This window comes from Arachis ipaensis, chromosome B07 (genome assembly GCF_000816755.2).
Source record: "Arachis ipaensis cultivar K30076 chromosome B07, Araip1.1, whole genome shotgun sequence".
In the NCBI taxonomy this organism is placed as follows: domain Eukaryota; kingdom Viridiplantae; phylum Streptophyta; class Magnoliopsida; order Fabales; family Fabaceae; genus Arachis; species Arachis ipaensis.
In genome coordinates, this window is record NC_029791.2 from 117981905 (window position 1) to 118003548 (window position 21644).

The 21644-nt window shown below is 37.3% G+C and overlaps 1 protein-coding gene across 1 annotated transcript; it reads right to left on the reverse strand.

The window, feature by feature from the left end:
* LOC110264732 lies at positions 18560-19897 on the reverse strand. The gene is made up of 2 exons (XM_021106774.1): positions 19145-19897; positions 18560-19066 (listed from the first exon to the last, which is right to left on the reverse strand). Exons 1-2 carry the CDS (start codon positions 19164-19166, stop codon positions 18564-18566), a joined length of 525 nt encoding a protein of 174 aa, XP_020962433.1. The 5' UTR covers positions 19167-19897; the 3' UTR covers positions 18560-18563.

Below are 21644 nucleotides of genomic sequence, written 5' to 3' on the forward strand. Positions count from 1 at the left end.
AGATTAACATAACTCATTTCCTCAAATTCACTTAAAATCATTAAAACATTGGCTTCCTGATTTGAGTAACAAAAATAGGATCTAAGCCAAACCGAGTCATGTACTCAATTACTCTTTTCAAAGCCATTTCCTTTACTTAAACAAAAACCAGCTTCAACCCCATGAGAAATTCTAAAGCGTTTCAAACTGCTCAAAAATTGTTTTAGTCTTGCAAAAATTCAGGACTCAAGGAGTACTTAAAATTTTTCCAAAACATTTTAGAATGAGACTTGTCAATAGACGCTCGGGTTCTTTCAAATTCATTGAAACTTCTCTAATTGAAACCCCCAAGTCAAATTCAAAGGCATAAACCCTTTTCACATTCAAACAGCCTTAAAGCATAAGTTTCATCTAAATAACTTGTTCACAAGGGAAATGTAATACTTTGCTTAAGAAATAAGACTAAATCACAATTTTCTTTTTAATAATTCATTTCAAAAGCATTAGTCATCCCTTTCTTAATAATTTAGATAAAATAGTAGAAGTCGTTAACTCGTAAGTTTCCGAATAACATTTTAGTAAAGTCCCGGATTCTATCGGAATTTCGGCAGCACCTACCCTAAAACTTGGACTTTGCTACCCGGTTCGGGTCCCAACAAAACCGTTCCACAATCCTTTTCAACAGTCCAAAATCCAAAATCAGTTCAAAGGCAAGCCAAATCTAACAGTCACCTCATTTCCCTATTTCAAGGAAACCATTTCAAAATCAAATCATCATCAGCCGAATAAACTCATTTCTAAAGCTTTAAAGAAACCGTTCAACAACAATTCGTTTATCAAAACTGAATCAATTAAAGCAAACCAGGCTGAATCCAAAAGAGTATTATATTTTCCACATTTTCAAGAAAATCAACTCAACTCAAATCGATTTCCAACGGATTAAACTCGATCTCAAATCTTTAAAAGAATTCAACTTCAAAAACATTCCATTTCACAAAACCGCACAACAATCCAACCAAACAACATTCATAATCATTCGAGACAATCAAACAATATATAAGGCTGATACAATCACCAAATACACATTGTCTCACATCAGTATCCATATGTAATAATTTTAATATATAAAACATATAGTTTTCGGAAGAAGCCCCTACCTCAAAACGCAAAACCCTAGCCCAAACGCCTCATAAAGTTCTTTTCGTCTCAACCCAAAATTACCGGCAATCAAAACCTCGGCTCTGCTTGCTCTCTCAAAAGCAGAAACAGCTACAAGCGGCATAAGCAAACCAGATTCTAACTCCTAACACATTAATACTGCAAAGACCTTAATATACATAACAAGACATTGACGCGGATATTTTCGAAACGTAAAATAATTACTGTAATACGAAAATGAAACAGCAACAGCCTCTGAACCGGTTTGGCGGTAGCTCCGGCAGCCACCTCCAGCGGCAGCGGCGACCCGACTCCGAAGACGGTGACTGAAACCAACATGCCGTGACAATAAAACTCCCATAATCTCACAAGAAACGAAAACCAAGTTCGAAACCCTTACCGGCATACTTTTCCGGCGACGGTAATGGCGTTTCCCAGTGGCCAGGCACAGCGGCGCGAGTCAACACGGAACCAGATAGAGCGGCGGCAGCTCGTCAGTGGCAGCGGCGCTATCTATCTCGACATCTCTCTTTCCTCTGTTCGCAGTTCATGGCATCGGCGAGGGCGGCTTCTACGGCGACGGCAAGGAGGCTCGCGACGGTAACAGGCGGCGTCAGACCCTAGCACTGGCGGTGGCGACTCAGCAGGACGCGTTGGCGGTGGTGGTACCACGCCGCAGTAGCGCGCGATGGAGATGGCGACAAAGGCCCCCTCCCCTCCTTCTCCTCCGATCTCCTCTATTTCCCCTCAGATCTCTCTTTATTTGTTTGTTTCTTTCTTTCAGGGAAAACAAAGGAAACTCTATTAATTATTTAGTCCAAAATCATATAAAAATCTTTATTATTTCACAACTACTAATTTTATGATTTAAATATAGAAAATAATCTAACAATTATAAAATTGGATAATAATCATAACTTATCTCAAATTCAATAAATCAAAGCTTGCCTTAATTATCTTTAATAAAATAATTTATGAAATTAAAGCTATAAATAACTATATGATTTGAGACTTGATCATAATAAGACTTTTCAAAAATTCTGGGTCTTACATTCTACCCACCTTACAAAAATTTTCATCCTCGAAAATTGATACAAAACGAAGGAAATTTCATGACAGTTCACCCTTGAACACGTTTAAGAAAGGAGCAAAAATATCTCAATATATAAACATATATATACGATTTTCAAATACTTGGGTTGTCGTATGCATAAAGATGCAAAGGTATGAGTGTGATTGCCAGGCAAACGTTACAAGATAGGCTCAATGCAAAAGATGACATGGTTCAAACATGTGATAGTAAGGCAAGGCTTTGAAGGCTATAAAACATGATGGGGTTAAAACGACGTGCTTAACATCCTCACACTAATCTCATATCAACCTCAAAGCTTCTACTTTCCAACTCCATCAAGCACTTTACAATCCCCGTATTCGATCATAAGCCTGACGACCGCAAACCCGTTCGCAAGGAACAAAACACCCACAACTCATAACGTTGCACACCTACCGCTTTAACTTCCGTATACACATATCACGTCTTAAAGAACTAACGCATCGTATTATTACGTCTACAAGTCGCACTTGATAGCAAAACAATTCTCAAGTCTACTCAGAAGGATACAAGATTTAGAAAAGAGAAACAATTGTCAAGGATATTACTCATAGATTTGAGGGAACGTATCCAATTCCAGGTAAACAAAGATGCTCGAGCAATAAAGTTTGCTAGAAATAAGTCAATTGACAACTTCCAAGATAACCCTTGGATAAAAAAAATTCAATAGGATCGATAAGAAGAAAACCAGCGCCTCAGTTCGAAACAAATTCTAGCTGAGTCAAAGTATGAGGTTTACATAAAAGAATATCTCAAACCCAAGACAAAGCTCACAGAACTCAAGAGCATGATTAAAATACTTCCGAATACATTGTCCATAGAAGAGTCGAAAACTTGCGGAAAAATCACTTCGCAGTCCAAAAGAAAAGTCAAGTAACAAGCATTCTTCAAGAGAGTAACAAAAGCATAAACGTTGCTTTGCTCTAAATCAATTTCACGTTGAAGTAGATTATGTAGAGTTTTAAAAACAACATGTACACAGGTTTGGTTAAGCGCTAAAATATTTTCCTAAATATTTTAGAAAGATAGTTAGGTGCACAACTTAACCAAAAGTAATTCATAAAACTCGGAAGAAACTCAAATGCTTGTTCAAAAATTCTCAAAGTTCATATTCAAACAAGCGTGTATAAAAATTATAGCAAGGACGAAAGAGAAAATTAAACTCTATTTAGAAAGGAAATCCGAGGTAGAAATTTGCTTACAAATTGGTAAAGGAAATAAGTGGTGCGTTACAAACGAACAGGTTTCCACTAAACAAGGAAGTTCTTCAAAACTTTATTTAAAATAGCCCGTGCCAACTTTAAAACAACTTTGTCAAAATGGAACAATGGTTTCACTCTCAATCAAGCAACAGAAAATAAATTCCGTTTAAAATTTCTTACAAGAGAATTCAAAACTTCTTTAAACAGAGTTTGAAACAAGACTTCCAAAAGTGTACTTAGAATCACCATCTCAGAAGGACATTCAAGGAGATTAGGATATACTTAAAAAGGAGTCAAGCCATACAAGAAAGGATCTTAAATCAAGGGAGTTCAAACAAGATCCACTAGGCATGAGATTCACAAGAGAGTGAAAACTGAGATTGATTGTAGTGCTCACAAGAGGTAGAAGAATAATCAAAACAGAACCAAGTATGACCTTCATGGAGATGAAAAGCTTAAAAGAGAATGAGTCCATTCATAAGAAGAAAGCTATGAGTCCAACAATTTCAAAAGAACAACAATGGCATAAACAATGTAATATGCTAAACCAAACTCAAATCAAAATAAATTAAGTGAAGTTTATCAAACGAAACTCAATTGGAATAAGAGCAAAAAATCCTTTCTTCCCAGAATTTTGAAAATTTCCAAATACATAATCAAATAAAGATGTGCATTGAAACTATAGTAAAATTACTAGAAAGTCAATTTGTTTTTAAGGTAAATGCAGTTCCGTATACCAGTAAAAGTATAGGCGAGGTATTAGAAATAAATAGTTATTAAACTGTATAAGTAATTTCAAAGTTTCATATATAGATAAGTATATATCTAATCAACAGCAATTTTTTTTATAAAATCTTAAAATTGGCTGTGATCATTATCAAATAAGAGAAAAACTGAATCAACAATTTCTCTAATAATGGACTCGGAATCAGGAGTTAAAATGCACAACGCAATAGGACAAATTCAAAGCTATATCAAATAATACATGAATCAAGAACTCAAACAGAGGAAGATATATGCAACAAGGATTTCAAATAATCATATGCACTTAAGATCAAATAAGAATGCATACGAATAGAAGAATAGAGTTGAAAAATCAAACTACTTTTCAAAAGGATTAGCAAACAAGAACTGCAAGTTAGGACATGAAAGAACAAGTTGACTCGAACAAAATTCAAGACACACAACTGAATAGCCTCAAGAAATAGTTTCTAACGTTTTCAAAACCCGCGATTTGCTTTACCCCAAAACTCGCATATAATCTATGATAACCCATTAGTGCTTTCATATACATAATTCATTAGTATTAAGCCGGCCAAACTTAATACCAAGAATTATGCAATGCAAGACTAACAGCGTTAATCAATAGATCGTCATGTGCATAAAGCTCTAATTCTCGTCATTCGACAAGACTATTGCATGACAGACACTCAGAGTATGCAACTGAAGCATAGTCGGTCCATTCCTCAGGCTCTACAGGAGAGACCGCTCTGATACCATAATGTAACACTCTAACTACCAAAGCTCACGCTTCCGGCTGCGCAACTCTGATAGCTCAGACATTACGACGACTTTTATACTATTTAATACTAAAATATGAGCCTGTTTAAAATTTTAAAACTTTAAAACTTCCGTTTGATAACTTACATCCATATATACCATACAACTTACAAAAAAACTCATAAAGAGTGTATATATATATATATATTACAAGCATTAGCCAATACAATCCCTATCCCTCTTACAGAATATATCAAGTTAGAGGCGAGGGTACAATAAATAATCTAAAGCAATACAGAGCATTTCAACAACAACTAAATAAACTCTTCGTGACTTCTGCATCCATATCCTGAAAGGAAAAAATTATAGGGGATGAGAACATCATCTTCGAAAGGGTTCTCAGTAGAGGGTTTTTGGGAATTACTGTAATAGGATACGTGAAGATAAACCGTACCAGTGATTAATAACCGTCTTATGCCTCTTTTAAAAAACAACGATTTACATTAAAAGTAAAGTCAAAAATCTCTTTTGAAAGAGGAACCGTTCAATTCTCAAAAACTCAAAAGCCTTTCAAAAAGGTTTATCTGTGCTGAACCAAAATAGCCTTTCATATTTTTCCAAACCAGAAACACAAAACCAAAACTAACTATCGGTCCATCTCATTTCAACCACGGCCCTAGGCCCAAACACTCTAACCAACAAATCACCACAGTCCAACAGAGTCTCAGTCGCAAACACAAATAGGAAGATTCAAACACAAACAAACAGTTATTGCAAATAGAACAATTAGCAGTTAACCTCAAGTAGTCACAAAGGCAAACCAAGTACAAAATGCACACTCAAACAATGTCACATAGATGCATATAATACATGCCTGTCCTAGTGGCTGATGATGTCGGTTATAAAGCCAGCCCAACAAGTCCTGGTAGCTAACCATTGGACTGTCCCTCTGTCGTGCATCCCCAACTCGAGTTATATCTCGATCATCGTCATGATTATAATCATAATTCATATCCAACACCCTCACTGGTGTATATTCACGGGGGCGAGCTCATCCGGGACTTTCACAGTGTCCGGCCACCCTTACGACATAGGGTAAATAGAGTCTCGAGTCTCTACCTGGAGCACGTGGTGGCTAGCCACTGCTTTCTTTCAGGGAACTCGTGTCTCAGATAGTGGAAGTGCAAAATCACAATTATCAATATCTCAGCATATATGCATTTATTCTCAGCCATGCATCAACATCCATCTCTGTAAGACCTGGTTAATTAACGGCTAATTAACCCATATATGAGAATTTATTCTAGAAAGCCAAAAATGATATTTTTATGGCTTAATATGATAGAGGAAATTGAGACGAGAATTTTGGTACCAATTTTATGGAAATCGGACCAAGATTGGACCGAACGGGCCAAACCGGTCCAACCGGACCCAAAGTGGGCCCTTGGCCCAACATAACTAAACCAAAACCCTAGTTTTCAGCACTCTCTCTCCTCACACAACACTAATACACGCTGAAAAAAAGAGGCCATGGAGGGAAGAACACTCTCTCAAGTTCTATCTCTCACTTGATCTTCAAACCACCATAACTTTTGATCTAGAGCTCCGATTGCCGCTCCGTTTGCGGCAACGCGTTCACCGCGGAGAGCTCTACAAAACCCATACAATTAATCTTGAGGTAAGCCACGAGTTTCGTTTAGGTTCAAGCAATGTGATTTTGTCCATAATTTAATTTGCTTACCGATGATCGGTCTTGATCTTATCTTGGGATTGGACTGGTTATCCGAAAACCATGTCCTGCTTGAATGTTCTACCAAGTCGGTGTACTTTATGCCGGAGGATACAGAAGGGCCGGTTGTGGTGAATAATTATTACTTGAATTCAATGATGGTGAACTGTTCTGGAACCGAATGTCAGGGTATCCTGTTGTTAACCGCGGGTGTTTCGGGTGATAATCAAAGGTTGGATCAGATTCCGGTAGTGTGTGAGTTTCCGGAAGTGTTTCCCGATGATATTGAGGAATTTCCACCTAACCGAGAGGTCGAGTTTGCTATTGAATTGGTGCCTGGAGCGGGACCAATCTCAAGTGCTCCTTATAGGATGTCACCGTTAGAGATGGCCGAGCTAAAGTCTCAGTTAGAGGAATTGTTGGGTAAGAACTTTATCCGACCAAGTGTTTCCCCGTGGGGAGCTCCAGTGTTACTGGTAAAGAAAAAAGATGGAAGTATGCGGCTCTGTGTGGATTACAGGAAAAGGCGAATATAGTGGCGGATGCGTTAAGTCGGAAGTCGTTATATGCATCTTGGATGATGCTTCAAGAGGAGAAGTTGCTCAAGGGATTCAAGAGTCTAAAAATTGGTGCTCGAGAAGTATTTGGAACCTTGTGTTTGAGCCGATTAGAAATCTCGAGTGACTTTAAGTCCGAACTCCTAAAGGCTCATGAAAATGATGAAGCGTGAATAATACACTGTGATGACTCCTTCTAGAGGGGATTTTTGGAGAATAGGTTTTCTGTATTTGTGTCCCTTTGGGTTTCCTTTGGGGTTTCCTTATTTTATCATATGTATATATTGCTATGCTCGGACCGGTTCTCTTCGCAGCCGGATTTTGAGTCTTGATATTCTTGTTTTTGACACTCTTTATATATATGACCTCGCGTTAGCTTATCCCGGTTCGTTACGTTATCGATCGGAGTGTTGCGCGTTCGAGTTACGGTTTTTGTTTACCCCCTTTTTCTACAATGGCTCCTAGTTATAATCAATTATTCATACTACTATACGTACTAAATTTTTGTTTTAGAGGTCGTAATACCTTGCCATCTCTGAATTATGACTTAAGCATAAGACTTTGTATGGTAGGGTGTTACAATCTCAGTCATCCGGCTTAAATTCATAATTCATAGTCAGCCATACGGCTCATAACTCATTCGGCAATCAGCCAGAATTTAATATCATACACAGCCATTCCGGCTCGTAAAAAATTAGCACTTCCACCATTCAACATCATCAAATTCATGAAATCGGCATTTAAGCCATAAATCATTTTTTCCTCAATTCATTTCACTTTGAAATCAAGTTTCAACTATTTTCAGCTTTGGCTTTAAAGATCTCATTTCTCAAATCATCTCAGGCTCACAAGCCCCTTTTATTCAAAGCAAGTTCCTTTTTTTTTTAAACAAAGCCACTCTCGGCATCCTCTTTCCAAAACTTCCATAACCATGGCAAGTTAAAGATTTATTTTGAAATATTCCAAATCATCCACCCAACAACGGGATTTTATAACAAAGATTCCTCGGCATAGTCTCAAGTCTTTAGGGGAGATTAACATAACTCATTTCCTCAAATTCACTTAAAATCATTAAAACCTTGGCTTCCTGATTTGAGTAACTGGTGCACGAAATTACAATCACACTTTTGCAACTCCGCACAACTAACCAGCAAGTGCACTGGGTCGTCCAAGTAATACCTTACGTGAGTAAGGGTCGATCCCACGGAGATTGTCGGCTTGAAGCAAGCTATGGTTATCTTGTAACTCTTAGTCAGGATATCAATAATTCTCAGATTTAATTGTAAAAAGTAAAAGAACATGAAATAAATACTTGTTATGCAGTAATGAAGAACAGGTTGAGGCTTTGGAGATGCTTTGTCTTCTGAATCTCTGCTTTCCTACTATCTTCTTCTTCATGCACGCAAGGCTCCTTCCATGGAAAGCTTTATGTTGGGCATCACCGTTGTCAATGGCTACATCCCGTCCTCTTAGTGAAAACGTTCCAAATGCGCTGTCACCGCACGGCTAATCATCTGTCGGTTCTCGATCATGCGGGAATAGGATCCATTGATCCTTTTGCGTCTGTCACACGCCCAACAATCGCGAGTTTGAAGCTCGTCACAGTCATCCCTTCCCAGATCCTACTCAGAATACCACAGACAAGGTTTAGACGTTCCGGATCTCAGGAATGGCCGCCAATAATTCTAGCTTATACCATGAAGGTTCCAATCTTAGATTAGAAACCCAAGAGATACACATTCAAGCTTGATTGCATGTAGAACGGAGGTGGTTGTCAGGCACGCGTTCATAGATGAGAATGATGATGATTGTCACGGATCATCACATTCATCAGGTTGAAGTGCGAATGAATATCTTAGAATAGAAGCAAGCGTGACAGAATGGAAAACAGTAGTAATTGCATTAATTCATGAAGAACAGCAGAGCTCCTCACCCCCAACAATGGGGTTTAGAGACTCATGCCGTAGAGAATACAATATGAAACGTGTAAAGTGTCATGAGGTACAATATGAATCACTGAAAGTAGTATTTATAGTAAACTAGTGACCTAGGGTTACAGAAAATGAGTAAGCTAGGGTGTTTATTGTAAATTCCACTTCCGGGGCCCACTTGGTGTGTGCTTGGGCTGAGCATTGAAGCTTTCATGTGTAGAGACATTTCTTGGAGTTAAACGCCAGCTTTTATGCCAGTTTGGGCGTTTAACTCCAGCTTTTGTGCCAGTTCTGGAGTTAAACGCCAGAATTCTTGAGCTAACTTGAAATGCCTGTTTGGGCCATCAAATCTCGGGCAAAGTATGGATTATTATATATTGCTGGAAAGCCCAGGATGTCTACTTTCCAACGCAATTAAGAGCGCGCCAATTAGGCTTCTGTAGCTCTAGAAAATCCACTTCGAGTGTAGGGAGGTCATAATCCAACAGCATCTGCAGTCCTTTTTCAGCCTCTGAATCAGATTTTTGCTCAGGTCCCTCAATTTCAGCCAGAAAATACCTGAAATCACAGAAAAACACACAAACTCAAAGTAAAGCCCAGAAAAGTGATTTTTATTTAAAAACTAATAAAAATATAATAAAAACTAATTAAAATATACTAAAAACAATGCCAAAAAGCGTATAAATTATCCGCTCATCAGTAACAAAAATAGAATCTAAGCCAAACTGAGTCATGTACTCAATTACTCTTTTCAAAGCTGTTTCCTTTACTTAAACAAAAACCAGCTTCAATCCCATGAGAAATTCTAAAGCGTTTCAAACTGCTCAGAAATTGTTTTAGTCTTGCAAAAATTCAGGACTCAAGGAGTACTTAAAACTTTTCCCAAAACATTTTAGAATGAGACTTGTCAATAGACGCTCAAGTTCTTTCAAAGTCATTGAAACTTCTCTAATTGAAACCCAAAGTCAAATTCAAAGGCATAAACCCTTTTCACATTCAAACAGCCTTAAAGCATAAGTTTCATCTAAATAACTTGTTCACAAGGGAAATGTAATACTTTGCTTAAGAAATAAGACTAAATCACAATTTCCTTTTTAATAATTCATTTCAAAAGCACAAGTCATCCCTTTCTTAATAATTCAGATAAAATAGTAGAAGTCGTTAACTCATAAGTTTCTGAATAACGTTTCAGTAAAGTCCCAAATTCTACTGGAATTTCGGCAACACCTCCCCTAAAACTTGGACTTTGACACCCGGTTTGGGTCCCAACAAAACCGTTCCATAATCCTTTTCAACAGCCCAAAATCCAAAATCAGTTCAAAGGCAAGCCAAATCTAACAGTCACTTCATTTCCTTATTTCAAGGAAACCGTTTCAAAATCAAATCATTATCAGCCGAAAAAACTCATTTCTAAAGCTTTAAAGAAACCGTTCAATAACAATTCGTTTATCAAAACCGAATCATTAAAGCAAACCAGGCTAAATCCAAAAGAGTATTCTATTTTCCACATTTTCAAGAAAATCAACTCAACTCAAATTGATTCCCAACGGATTAAACTCGATCTCAAATCTTTAAATGAATTCAACTTCAAAAATATTTCGTTTCACAAAACCGCACAACAATCCAGCCAAACAACATTATAATCATTCGAGACAATCAAACAATACATAAGGCTGATACAATCACCAAATACACATTGTCTCACATCAGTATCCATATGTAATAATTCCAATATATAAAACATATAGTTTTCGATAGGCGCCCCTACCTCAAAACGCAAAATCATAGCCCAAACGCCTCATAAAGTTCCTTTCGTCTAAACTCGAAATCACCGGCAATCAAAACCTCGGCTCTGCTTGCTCTCTCAAAAGCAGAAACAGCAACAAGCGGCATAAGCAAACCAGATTCTAACTCCTAACACATTAATACCGCAAAGACCTTAATATACATAACAAGACATTAGCGCGGAGGTTTTCGAAACATAAAATACTTACTGTAATACGAAAACAAAACAGCAACAGCCTCTGAACCAGTTTGGTGGTAGCTCCGGCAGCCACCTCCAGCGGCTGCGGTGACTCGACTCCGGCGACGGTGACTGAAACCAACATGCCGCGACAATAAGACTCCCATAATCTCACAAGAAACGAAAACCAAGTTCGAAACCCTTACCGGCATACTTTTCCGGCGACGGTAATGGCGTTTCCTGGCGGCCAGGCCTTGCACGCCTTCTTCCTCCATCGATCGGCGTCGGCGAGCGGCAAGGCATGACGGAAGCCCCGACGACGGTGACCCACGACCACCCTCTTCCTCGCGTAGCTCTCTGTCTCGACCTCTCTCTCTCTCCTCTGTTTGCAGTTCATGGTATCGGCGAGGGCGGCTTCTACGGCGACGGCAAGGAGGCTCGCGACGGTGACAGGCGGCGTCAGACCCTAGCACTGGCGGCGGCGACTCAGCAAGATGCGTTGGCGGTGGTGGTACCACGCCGGCAGTAGCGCGCGATGGAGATGGCGGCAAAGGTCCCCTCCCCTCCTTCACCTCCGATCTCCTCTACTCCCCCTCAGATCTCTCTTTGTTTTTTTGTTTCTTTCTTTCAGGGAAAACAAAAGATACTCTGCGTGTGTTTGTGTTGCTAAAGGGGGGTTGGGATGGTGGCTGCTGGGTTTGGGAGGATTAGGGTTTTCATTTTCAAAAATTAGAGTTAGGGACATTTTAGTAATTTTAAATAAAATTGGGAATAATATAGTAATTGAAACCTAAATTAAGTCCAACACTAATTGTATATAGAAAATACTATTTGTTCATCAATTTTATAAATTATTTTTAATAAAATGTCTAAATCAAATAATTAGAAATAATATAATTAAATCTTTTATTTTTCCCAAAACATTAGTATCAATATTTTAAAATATTAATTATTTAGTCCAAAATCATATAAAAATCCTTATTATTTCACAATTACTAATTTTATGATTTAAATATAGAAAATAATCCAACAATTATAAAGTTGGATAATAATCATAACTTATCTCAAATTCAATAAATCAAAGCTTGCGTTAATTATCTTTAATAAAATAATTTACGAAATTAAAGCTATAAATAACTATATGATTTGAAACTTGATCATAATAAAACTTTTCAAAAGTTCTGGGTCTTACAATAATCATGATTCATTCTTCCTCATTTCACCTCACTTTTGAAATTGTTTGCACCCAATATCTTTAAGCATGCAACAAAGTTTTTGAATGGAAAATGTTGAAGAAAATTTTGAAAAACAGAGTGCCCAGCCACGCGTACGCATGACCCATATGTACACGTGACCCCATGATTCCAACCACCCACGCGTACACGTCACCTCCGAAGTGCTGCTGCTTCAGTAAAAAAACCAGAGAGTTGTGTGCGTAGAGTGCGGGAATTGTGCGTCTAGCACAAATTCGTCCCACGCGTACACGTTACCCATGCGTACGCGTCACCCTCAAATTTTGTATGTCCCGTGACGAATGGATTTTTGATGGTATAGAATTTCACAAATGAATTCTCGTTGCAAGTATAGTTTCTAAACCAATCACTAATCCTTTCATACAAAAGTTGTTTGTCACTAGTACAAACCCCTAAAATTTATAAACCGAAGTATTGGACCTCGGGTCGTTCTCCCTAGGAATTACAATAAAGTGTCCTAAACTAATGGTAACTAACATCTAAAGTATGAAAAGTCTCTTCATTCCCCCTTCAATCCTTGGCTTAAATAGCATCAAAAATGAGTTGGATTGGGCCCACAAGGCTTTAGAATTCGCTGGCCACGATTTGCATTAAGTGGGTCATGTGCCACCATCGGCGCGTCCGCGTACCGTGCGCGTGCGCGCCCCTATGCGCAATGAAGCTATGGCAAATCTTATATCGTTTCGAAGCCGCGGATGTTAGCTTTCCAACCCAACTTGAACCGCATTATTTGGACCTCTGTAGCTCAAGTTATGGCCGATTAAGTGCGAAGAGGTCGGCTTGACAACTTTCCGGTTCTTCCATTTCTTCATGAGTTCTCCAACTTTTCATGCTTTCTTTCTTCATTCCCTTGATCCAATCTTTGCCTCCTAAACCTTAAATCACTTAACAAACATATCAAGGCATCTAATAGAATCAAGGTGAATTAAATTTAGCTATTTTGAGTCCTAAAAAGCATGTTTTCACATTCAAGCACAATTAAAGTAGAATATACAAAACCATGCTATTTCTTGAATAAATATGGGTAAAAGGTGATAAAATCCCCAAAAATCAATACAAAACAAACCGTCAAATTGGGGTTTGTCATCCCGCGCACGCCTTCTCGACGTGTACGAGTCGCACCCCAATTATCCCACCCCACGTTTACGCGTGGGAACCTCTATCCCACCCACCTTCTTTTCTTCTCTTCTTTCCATTTCTTCTCTTCTCTTCTCTTCTCCTCTTTCCTTCCTTCAATCATCATCCACCACTACCATGCACCACCTAACACCATCTCTATATGTTAGTTAGTTAGTTAGTTGGCTTAATTTTTGTTTTAGGTGATAAGTGTTGGATGATTGATTCGTTTGCTGTTTATTACTGCTGATTACTGACTTGATGCTATTTTAGCATAATCATTGTTGATATTCATTGTTAGATTTATTTATTGAGGATATATTTTGTTACTTAGTATTATATTGTTCATGCTCAATTTTGTGCATACCAAGTACTTATTACATTGCCTTCAAAGCACTTTTAATCTTTTAAATTGCATGTTGTAGCTAGCGATCATGTAATTTGAATTCACTATCTATTGTTACGCAATTATGTATTATCAATGCATTTTTTGTTAGGTGATGCTTGTTTATGATTGATCTTTATTTACGTCACCTAGTTCATGCATTGAGATTTTGGAATTGTGGAATTGGATCGTACGCTTACCTAGTGACATATTTTTAAGCATTCTAAGCTTTGTGGGCCATTCTTGCTATGTGATTGATTTTAATTTCTATCTCTTTTTTCCTAAGTTCCATAGAACCAATGTCTTCTACTTTTATGTCAATTAGGTATTGCAAATAAAATTCAAAGTGTGTCATTGATTGATGTGTAAGTTTCATATTCCATTTTGTTCATTAAAGTTACCTTGCACATTAATCTATGTCGATACCTTATCCATTTCACAATTGCTCGTTTATTGCTTGAATGCTTTCATACTTCTTTATGTCTTGTTTGTTTATCTTAATCTACAAGTTTTCTTTGAAGTATCTCAAGCACATTAGAATGAGTGAAGTGCATGCTTCTTTGGTGTAATTATGACATAGATTTTTATGCTTTTTATGCTAGTGTGTGTGTGTTCTAAACCATGCGCAAACTTAGAACTCCCACATTATTCTCCTTAATGTCACAAACTGAGTCACTCATTTCATTTTAGTGATTCTTACCTCATTCCAACAATCTATGCTTCCTTACTTGTGCATTTACTTGTCTTATTATATCCTATTTTCTATTGCTCAGGTTGATTTGTCATAAGCAAAAGCAGAAGCGAAAAAAAAGAACATGCAGCAGCTGATTGATCCACCAGCTGAAGGTGGCAATCCGAAAAGTCACCATACCCCTTTTCTCATATTTGAATACACCGACGACGGTGCAAACTTTTAAGTGTGGGGAGGTTGTCCGACCGATCGGCCATTTTTGGGTGACAAATTTCTAATCCTAACACTTTTCACATTTCAATTTTTCTTTTATTACTAGGTTATTTAGAATTCTTAGTTGCATTTTTCTTAGTTTATTGCATTTCTTTTCATATATATAATAAGCTTAGTCAAAATAATGAAATTTTCCAAGGAATTTATCTATAGGACACCCCAATTGATTTGAGTAAAAAATTTTTCATTGGACTTGCTTGAATTATATATTGTGAAATATGTTTTTTAGCTAAGAACACATAAGCATGTGAGTTTTTTAGCCTAATTGTGTGGTTACATCATATAACCACTTATTTTCATTCTTTTTTGTATTATTCTCTTTCTATGATTGTAATATTCGATTTGTTTGATTCTCTATGTCTATTATTTTGTGTATGAATGCATTTATATGATTGAGGCTGTCATTTCAATAGCTCACTTACCCAAATAGCCTTATCTTTTATCTACCATTGTTACCTAATTTTGAGCCTATGTTAAACAGGCTCTCGCTCAATGGATCAAAGGTACGCCGGGGATAACAGGCTGATGATTCCTAAGAGCTCTTATCGACGGAGTCGTTTGGCACCTCGATGTCGACTCATCACATCCTAGGGTTAAAGAAGAGGTTGAATCGATCATTAGAAGAAGAATTAGGCTAAAAATTAGGATACATTCTGGAAAAATAAGACTTCCATCAAAGAAAAGCAAATGAAAGGTTTTCATAAAGAGCGATAGCTTAAGGCTAATCCTTTTCACAATCTGTAGCCGGGGAATCTGGTGTCAGTTCGCGTCCTAAACCCGATTCTTCAGGGCCTTTATGTTAGCTCATCTTCCGCGGATACCCTTCCCGGCTTGAAAGCTCCAGGCCAAAGTGATGAAAGGGCAAACGGTCGTATATCGTAATATAATAGAAAAAGGTCTTCCCCGCAGCTTTCCTAGTTCAGGGAATTTGCCCTCTCTTTGCTTTCAATGCAATTTTCCCTGTAAGTCAATAGAAGGACTTGTTATCAAAGGTTCCTTTCTTTCTTATCCTTTTTAGCCAGTGACATTCCTTCTACAACAAGCGATCCAGTTCCAGTCTATTCATTTCCAGTTGGAGTAGCTTCTCTCTTCTCGTGGTAAGCCCTTTCCTTTTCATGTGTAGCCTAGTTCAGTACGTGAAAGAAGGAAGTCCCTCTCTTTCACTGTCTTACTTCAGTCCCTCTCTCGCCAAAAATATAAGGGCCTTCAAGCCCTGTAAACGTAATATCTAAAAAGGTCATCCATCTACTTAAACAATAGTGCATCATGATGGCGAGTAAAGTTCCAATTCTGCTTTCCTTTAAGCTGCGGAAAGACTTTTTTTTGTCAAAAATAGCCGGTTGGTTGATCCAGAAATGCATGGTTAGAACTTCAATTGCTTTTAGACTTGCGTGCTTTTCGAAACTCTTGATCTTCTCTTTCTCTCCCCATTCCATGATAGTAAAAAACTACCTCTCCAGACACAATATCTTGAGTACCTATGATGGTGACCACATCTGCTGGCATGTGATGTTTGGACATAGAATCGTCCAAGGAGGGAGTTTGCTTTACCCAACCCCCTTTTTTATAACAAGGCAGAAACCCCCGCCTCCACTTAGTTTCACCCAAGCTTCATCCTGGTCATAGATAGATCACCCAGGTTTGGGTCCATAAGCAGTGATAATTGCCCTATGAAGACTCGCTTTCACTACGGCTCCGGCGGTTTCCCTTAACCAAGCCACTGCCTATGAGTCGCCGGCTCATTCTTCAACAGGCACGCATTTTGTTCTTTAATTGAGCACATTACTAACTTCAAAGCAGAAAATAATAAATGTCCTCTAATTTGGATCTTTGATTAGCTTAGGCTAGTGAGAGTGTGTATCATTTAAGTGTGGGAAATTTAGGAACATTGGGTGAGATAAAAGTGTACTTTAGAGTTCATTGAAAATTTTAGGAATTGGATACATACTCATGCTTTAAATGTTTAAATCATATGCATTGATGTTCTTGTATATATTTTAGTTTGAAAAAAAATGATGAAATGAAAATGAATGAAAAAAAAGAAAAAAAAAAGAAAAAATTAGAAAAAGGAAAAGAGAAAAAAAAAACAATAAAAAGGGAACAAAATGCCCCAAAAGTAAAGTTGGGAAGTTTAAGTTAATCAAAGATTCAAATTTCAAATTCACTTGACCAAATACAATCCTAACCTTGATGCAATTGATGTCTTTTTATGTTTCTTATTGTTCAATTAAGTTGTTATTGTTATTTTCTTGCATTGGGTAGTTGTAGAATTTATTATTCTTGCAATTTACCATGCTTTTCTTTTATGCCTTCCAAGTGTTTGACAAAATGCTTGGCTTAGGTTTAGAGTAGATTTTGAGCATTCTTAGCTTGGAAAGAGAAATTGGGCAATCTTGAGTCATTAATATCCAATTTAGATTGGTGATCTAGAGTGATTAGTTAGTCTTGTATCCATTAATATTACTTATGGATTGGGATTAATTAGGCCTATTTGACTTTCTCTCAATGTGAAGATAACATTATACCTTCTTCTGATGTTGGAGATGACGAAATAGGACTAGCTCTTGTTAATTATTATATGTTAATTAATGACTATGATAGAAAGCCTTGATTCTTAATCCTTGCCATGAATGCCTCTTTTTATTAGTTGTTATCTTCAATTGCTTTCTTTACTTTATTGTCATTTAAATTTCTTGCCATTTAATTTCTTGCCGTTTTATCAACCCAACCCCTTAAACCTCATAACCAATAATTGAGCACTCGATTGTAATTCCTAGGGAGAATAACCCGGGACTAATATTCTCGGTTATTTTTATTAGGTTGGACTTGTGACAACCAAAATTAAACTTTGATTGAGTGTTATTTGTCAGTTTGGACTATACTTGCAACGAAGCAATTTCTTTTACCGAGAAAAAATTCTAAGCCGACAGTAACCTTCCTTCAGTATGCTAAGAGTGTGTTGATGTTGCATTGATTGAATTAGTTGTTGATATGCAAGATTAAAAAAAATTAGACGTGTATTAAATGTTTTTTATATTTATAACAATTTGAAGAAGAAAGAAAAAATGGTTCTGAATAAAAAATTTTGAGAATATTACGGTTGCAATATGTATGGAGTTGAGTTTTTTAACAACACAATCACAAGGTAAAGGTGTAGCAAGTGGAGGAGTGGGCATTTGTTAGTTAATATTTTTTATGTAGAAGGTTTACTGAGAATCTGTTTCTTGTATTGTGGGTGTGGAGTTGATGTAATAAATTTTTAATACGGATTAGTTGGTTGGGTTGGTTGGTATGGTTGGGCTATCATAAAAGCGGAAAGTTAAAGGAGAGACTCTATTATTTACATTGGTACCGACTGAACTATACGTGGTATCCGTAACGTGATTCAGTTGGGGTTAAAAGCGAGTAATAGTAGTCGTTCTTAGGAGATGGAATGATGTTATAAGGGAGAATATGAATGTTAAAGAACACGTTCAGTAAGGAACGATGGAAAGCATGCACAGTTATAAGTTCCCACGAAGCAAGTATTTAGAGAGTACAAGCATAAGGTTGTAAAGAAGGGTTGGGTTGCAGAGAGATGTGATCTACTTAACAGATGATGATAGCCTCAAAATAAGAAGGAGGAAAGACAAAGGATAGATAGTTCAATCATGATGGTTAGTAAGAAGCAACTATACAGCTGACTGAGGCACAAAACAGTAGCCATGAAGAGTCCTCAGTCGACTAGGTGCTTCCTCCTCCAATGCCACCGTTTCAAGTTGCAGCCCCATGCCTCCCATGGCAAAGCCTGTCCAAGGTGAAAGCCTCTCTTGCAAGGCATCATTGGACTCTGTGACATCCTTGAGCCGGGCCTCGAGGGTGTAAGTTTCTTAGCAGAGGTCAGTGTATTTTTGTTTCCACCTCTTGGCCAGGTCGTAGTTGTAATCGTGGATGTAGGTGTCCTTGGTTTTACAGAGCTCCTGGATGCATAGTCGTGCCGCGTCCTCAAGAGAGAGAGAGAGTATGATTGAATGCTATACGGTCGACAACCACTAAGGCTCTTTAGACGATGAAGGTGGGACCACAGAGACGAGATGGCGATAGCAAATCCGACCCTTTGGATGAGGATCCTATAAATGGGACCCGGAATGTGCAGGTTGTCGCAAGCATTGTCCAGGTAAGCCCTCATGCTTGGGTTAAGCAACGGAGCCGACGGTGTCTCCGGGACTAGCTGATGGCCTACGCACTTTGTTAGGACACAGTAACAAGGAAAAATGGAGGATACAATAAAGGAGGTAGTTGTAGGTGAGGACTTACGCTGCGGTTTCTTTGGCAACATGTGCTGAAGTTGGTGAAACCTTGCATGCAAGGCTCTGAGGGCAATCCTCTACTTCTCCCGGAAGTCATCCGTCTCAACGGCATCGGGTGCTTTACCATTCATGATGCGCCTTGCCTTCCTCTAGGTCTTCAATGCCAAAGTATGATAGCCAGGCTTGCTCGGCTTCAGGCAACGTGGTGTATTTTTCCCAATAACAATCTTCGTACTCGTTTATCTGCTCATGAAGTTCCGATAGGGAGGTGTATATCCCGGGAACCCATCTGTCGAAGACACAGTAATAATCAGGGGTGTCTTTAGTACCCATGAATATTGTTGGTTGTGGAAGGAGCAGTTTGAAGTGAATGAGAAGGGGGTTTTATAGGCATGAAGTTGTGAATGTAATTGTGGTCAAAGCAGGGATTGAATAGTTGGAATGTTTGGTTTGGCTTTTGAAGGGGGGAGGGGACTGTGAAAGTGGCAGTGGAATCCGAATCTTGATATGTCCTGTGGACCATCCATTCGTGGCAGTAAAGTTTGGAAGAGAAAAGCGTGAAGAGAGACACATGCTATGTTTTTATTTTTTAACATTTACTTAAAGGACATAGACGCTTGGGTAGGGCATAGCCAAATGTGTATGCTTAGTTTGTACTAAAGTATACTTTGTTAAAAGATTATTTAGCACCATGATGATAGGATCACAACTATATTTTGGTTGGAGCTAGTTAACAAATTTTTTGTGGTGTATATTCTGGACATGTCACAACCTTTAAATGTACCTGTTTAAATCACATGTTGTGCACTAATGAAATAGTAGACGCGGGGCAGTATGGAAGACATTGGCGTGATTTATAAATGAAGATAATTACAGTTCCATAAAGCTTAATTTCGAACATATGTGTCCATGATATTTCGAACATACATGGGCTCAGTAGAATAAGTTGTGTTATCGAGTAATAGATGAAATCAAGGATGGGAATTTTCTGGATAACTCCTGTGGGGGTTTTCCCTTTGGCGGAAAAGATAACTTCATTTCCCTCCATTAATATGTGTACCTCGAAGAATGTGTATCACGTGATTGTCTGAAAAAGGATGAGACTTGAAATTATGGAATGCTGGAAATGAGGCAAGTGACTGTACAGGCAGAGATATAAGGCATGATTTGGGGGATCAGAGATACAATTCGATGGGTTTAGAGCATTACCAATTTGTCTTGCCTTTATATTTACTTTTATTTTTAGTTTTTAACATTTCTTATTTTCACCATAACTAGGGTTGGCCTTGAACATTTTATCTTCCTTTTATGTTTTTTTTCATGAATATATATTTATCACTTCTTAAATATTTTATGGAGATAGTTATGATATTTTGAGTTTAAAATTATTTTTTTTAGACTTTTTGAAAAAATTGTCTTGTCACCATTAATTTATTTTTTTAACAAAATAATACTAGTAATAAAATAATTATATTTTATATTGTAGTATGAAATAATTTTTAATAATAATTTGTTAAAAATATATGTTGACACCCAAAATATGATAAAAAATATATTTGGACTCCCTTAACTTTTGATATATATACTTTAACACGCTAAACTATTAGTATTTATGCTTTCAACCCCGAAATATTTTAATATTTATACTTTGACCACTAACAAAATCAAAGTGGTGTTCTTGAGAGTTTTTGGTGACATTCAAAAATGTTTTTCATGTTCTTCGTAAGTTCTCCAAATTCTTTCTTCAATTCTAACCAGTAATTCAATCTTTTCGGTAACTAACATTTACCCTAATGCAAAACAAATTATAAGCCACTAAAGCCCCATAATTTTCACTTGATTTCAACACAATTTGACCATTAATTAGGGGCTATGATTTCGGTTTCCAGCTGTACTGAAGAATAACGTTTATAGCTTGAATATCATCAAAGTTCATGAAATTTTCATCAAAATTTCAACCATAATTACTCACATAAACAATCAATTTGAAGCATAACCAAACCATACAACAATTACACAAGTCAAACAAAACTAATGAAGATTAATTTCACCAAACTCTTTCATTGATTTACTACTCCGAATTCGGCTATCTTTCAAAGTGCTTAAAGCACTTTTTCCTCCTAAGTCATATTAAGAATAACTTTAAATCCATGAAACCCTAATGGACCCAACCTTCAGCTACATGTTAGGATAAGATTTCTTAAATTAAACTTGCTCAACATTGAAGTTTGTTGGCTCACAAGTCAAGGTAAGCAAGAGATATATGGAAGAAAATCAAGAAAACACATGTTTATGCATGGTTCGTCGAATCCGAACCAAGCGTTGATAAGTCACATGATTCTGAAGAGGAAGAAGAGAGGATCACTTTAATCGGTTTCGAATTTTGATTTGAGTTTTAAAAAGATTAATTGTTTGAATCCATTAATTTTTAACTAAAAAATAAATACACTTGTATGATATTTAAGTTAAAATTTTGTTAAAAAATGTACTCTTATTATTCCATTTTT

Coding starts and splice junctions, on each gene's coding strand:
- LOC110264732 (XM_021106774.1), bottom strand. CDS start 19,166: ATGTTGCCAAAGAAACCGCAGC. Junction 19,067..19,144: donor GTTGCCAAAGAAACCGCAGC/GTAAGTCCTCAC, acceptor CAAAGTGCGTAG/GCCATCAGCTAGTCCCGGAG.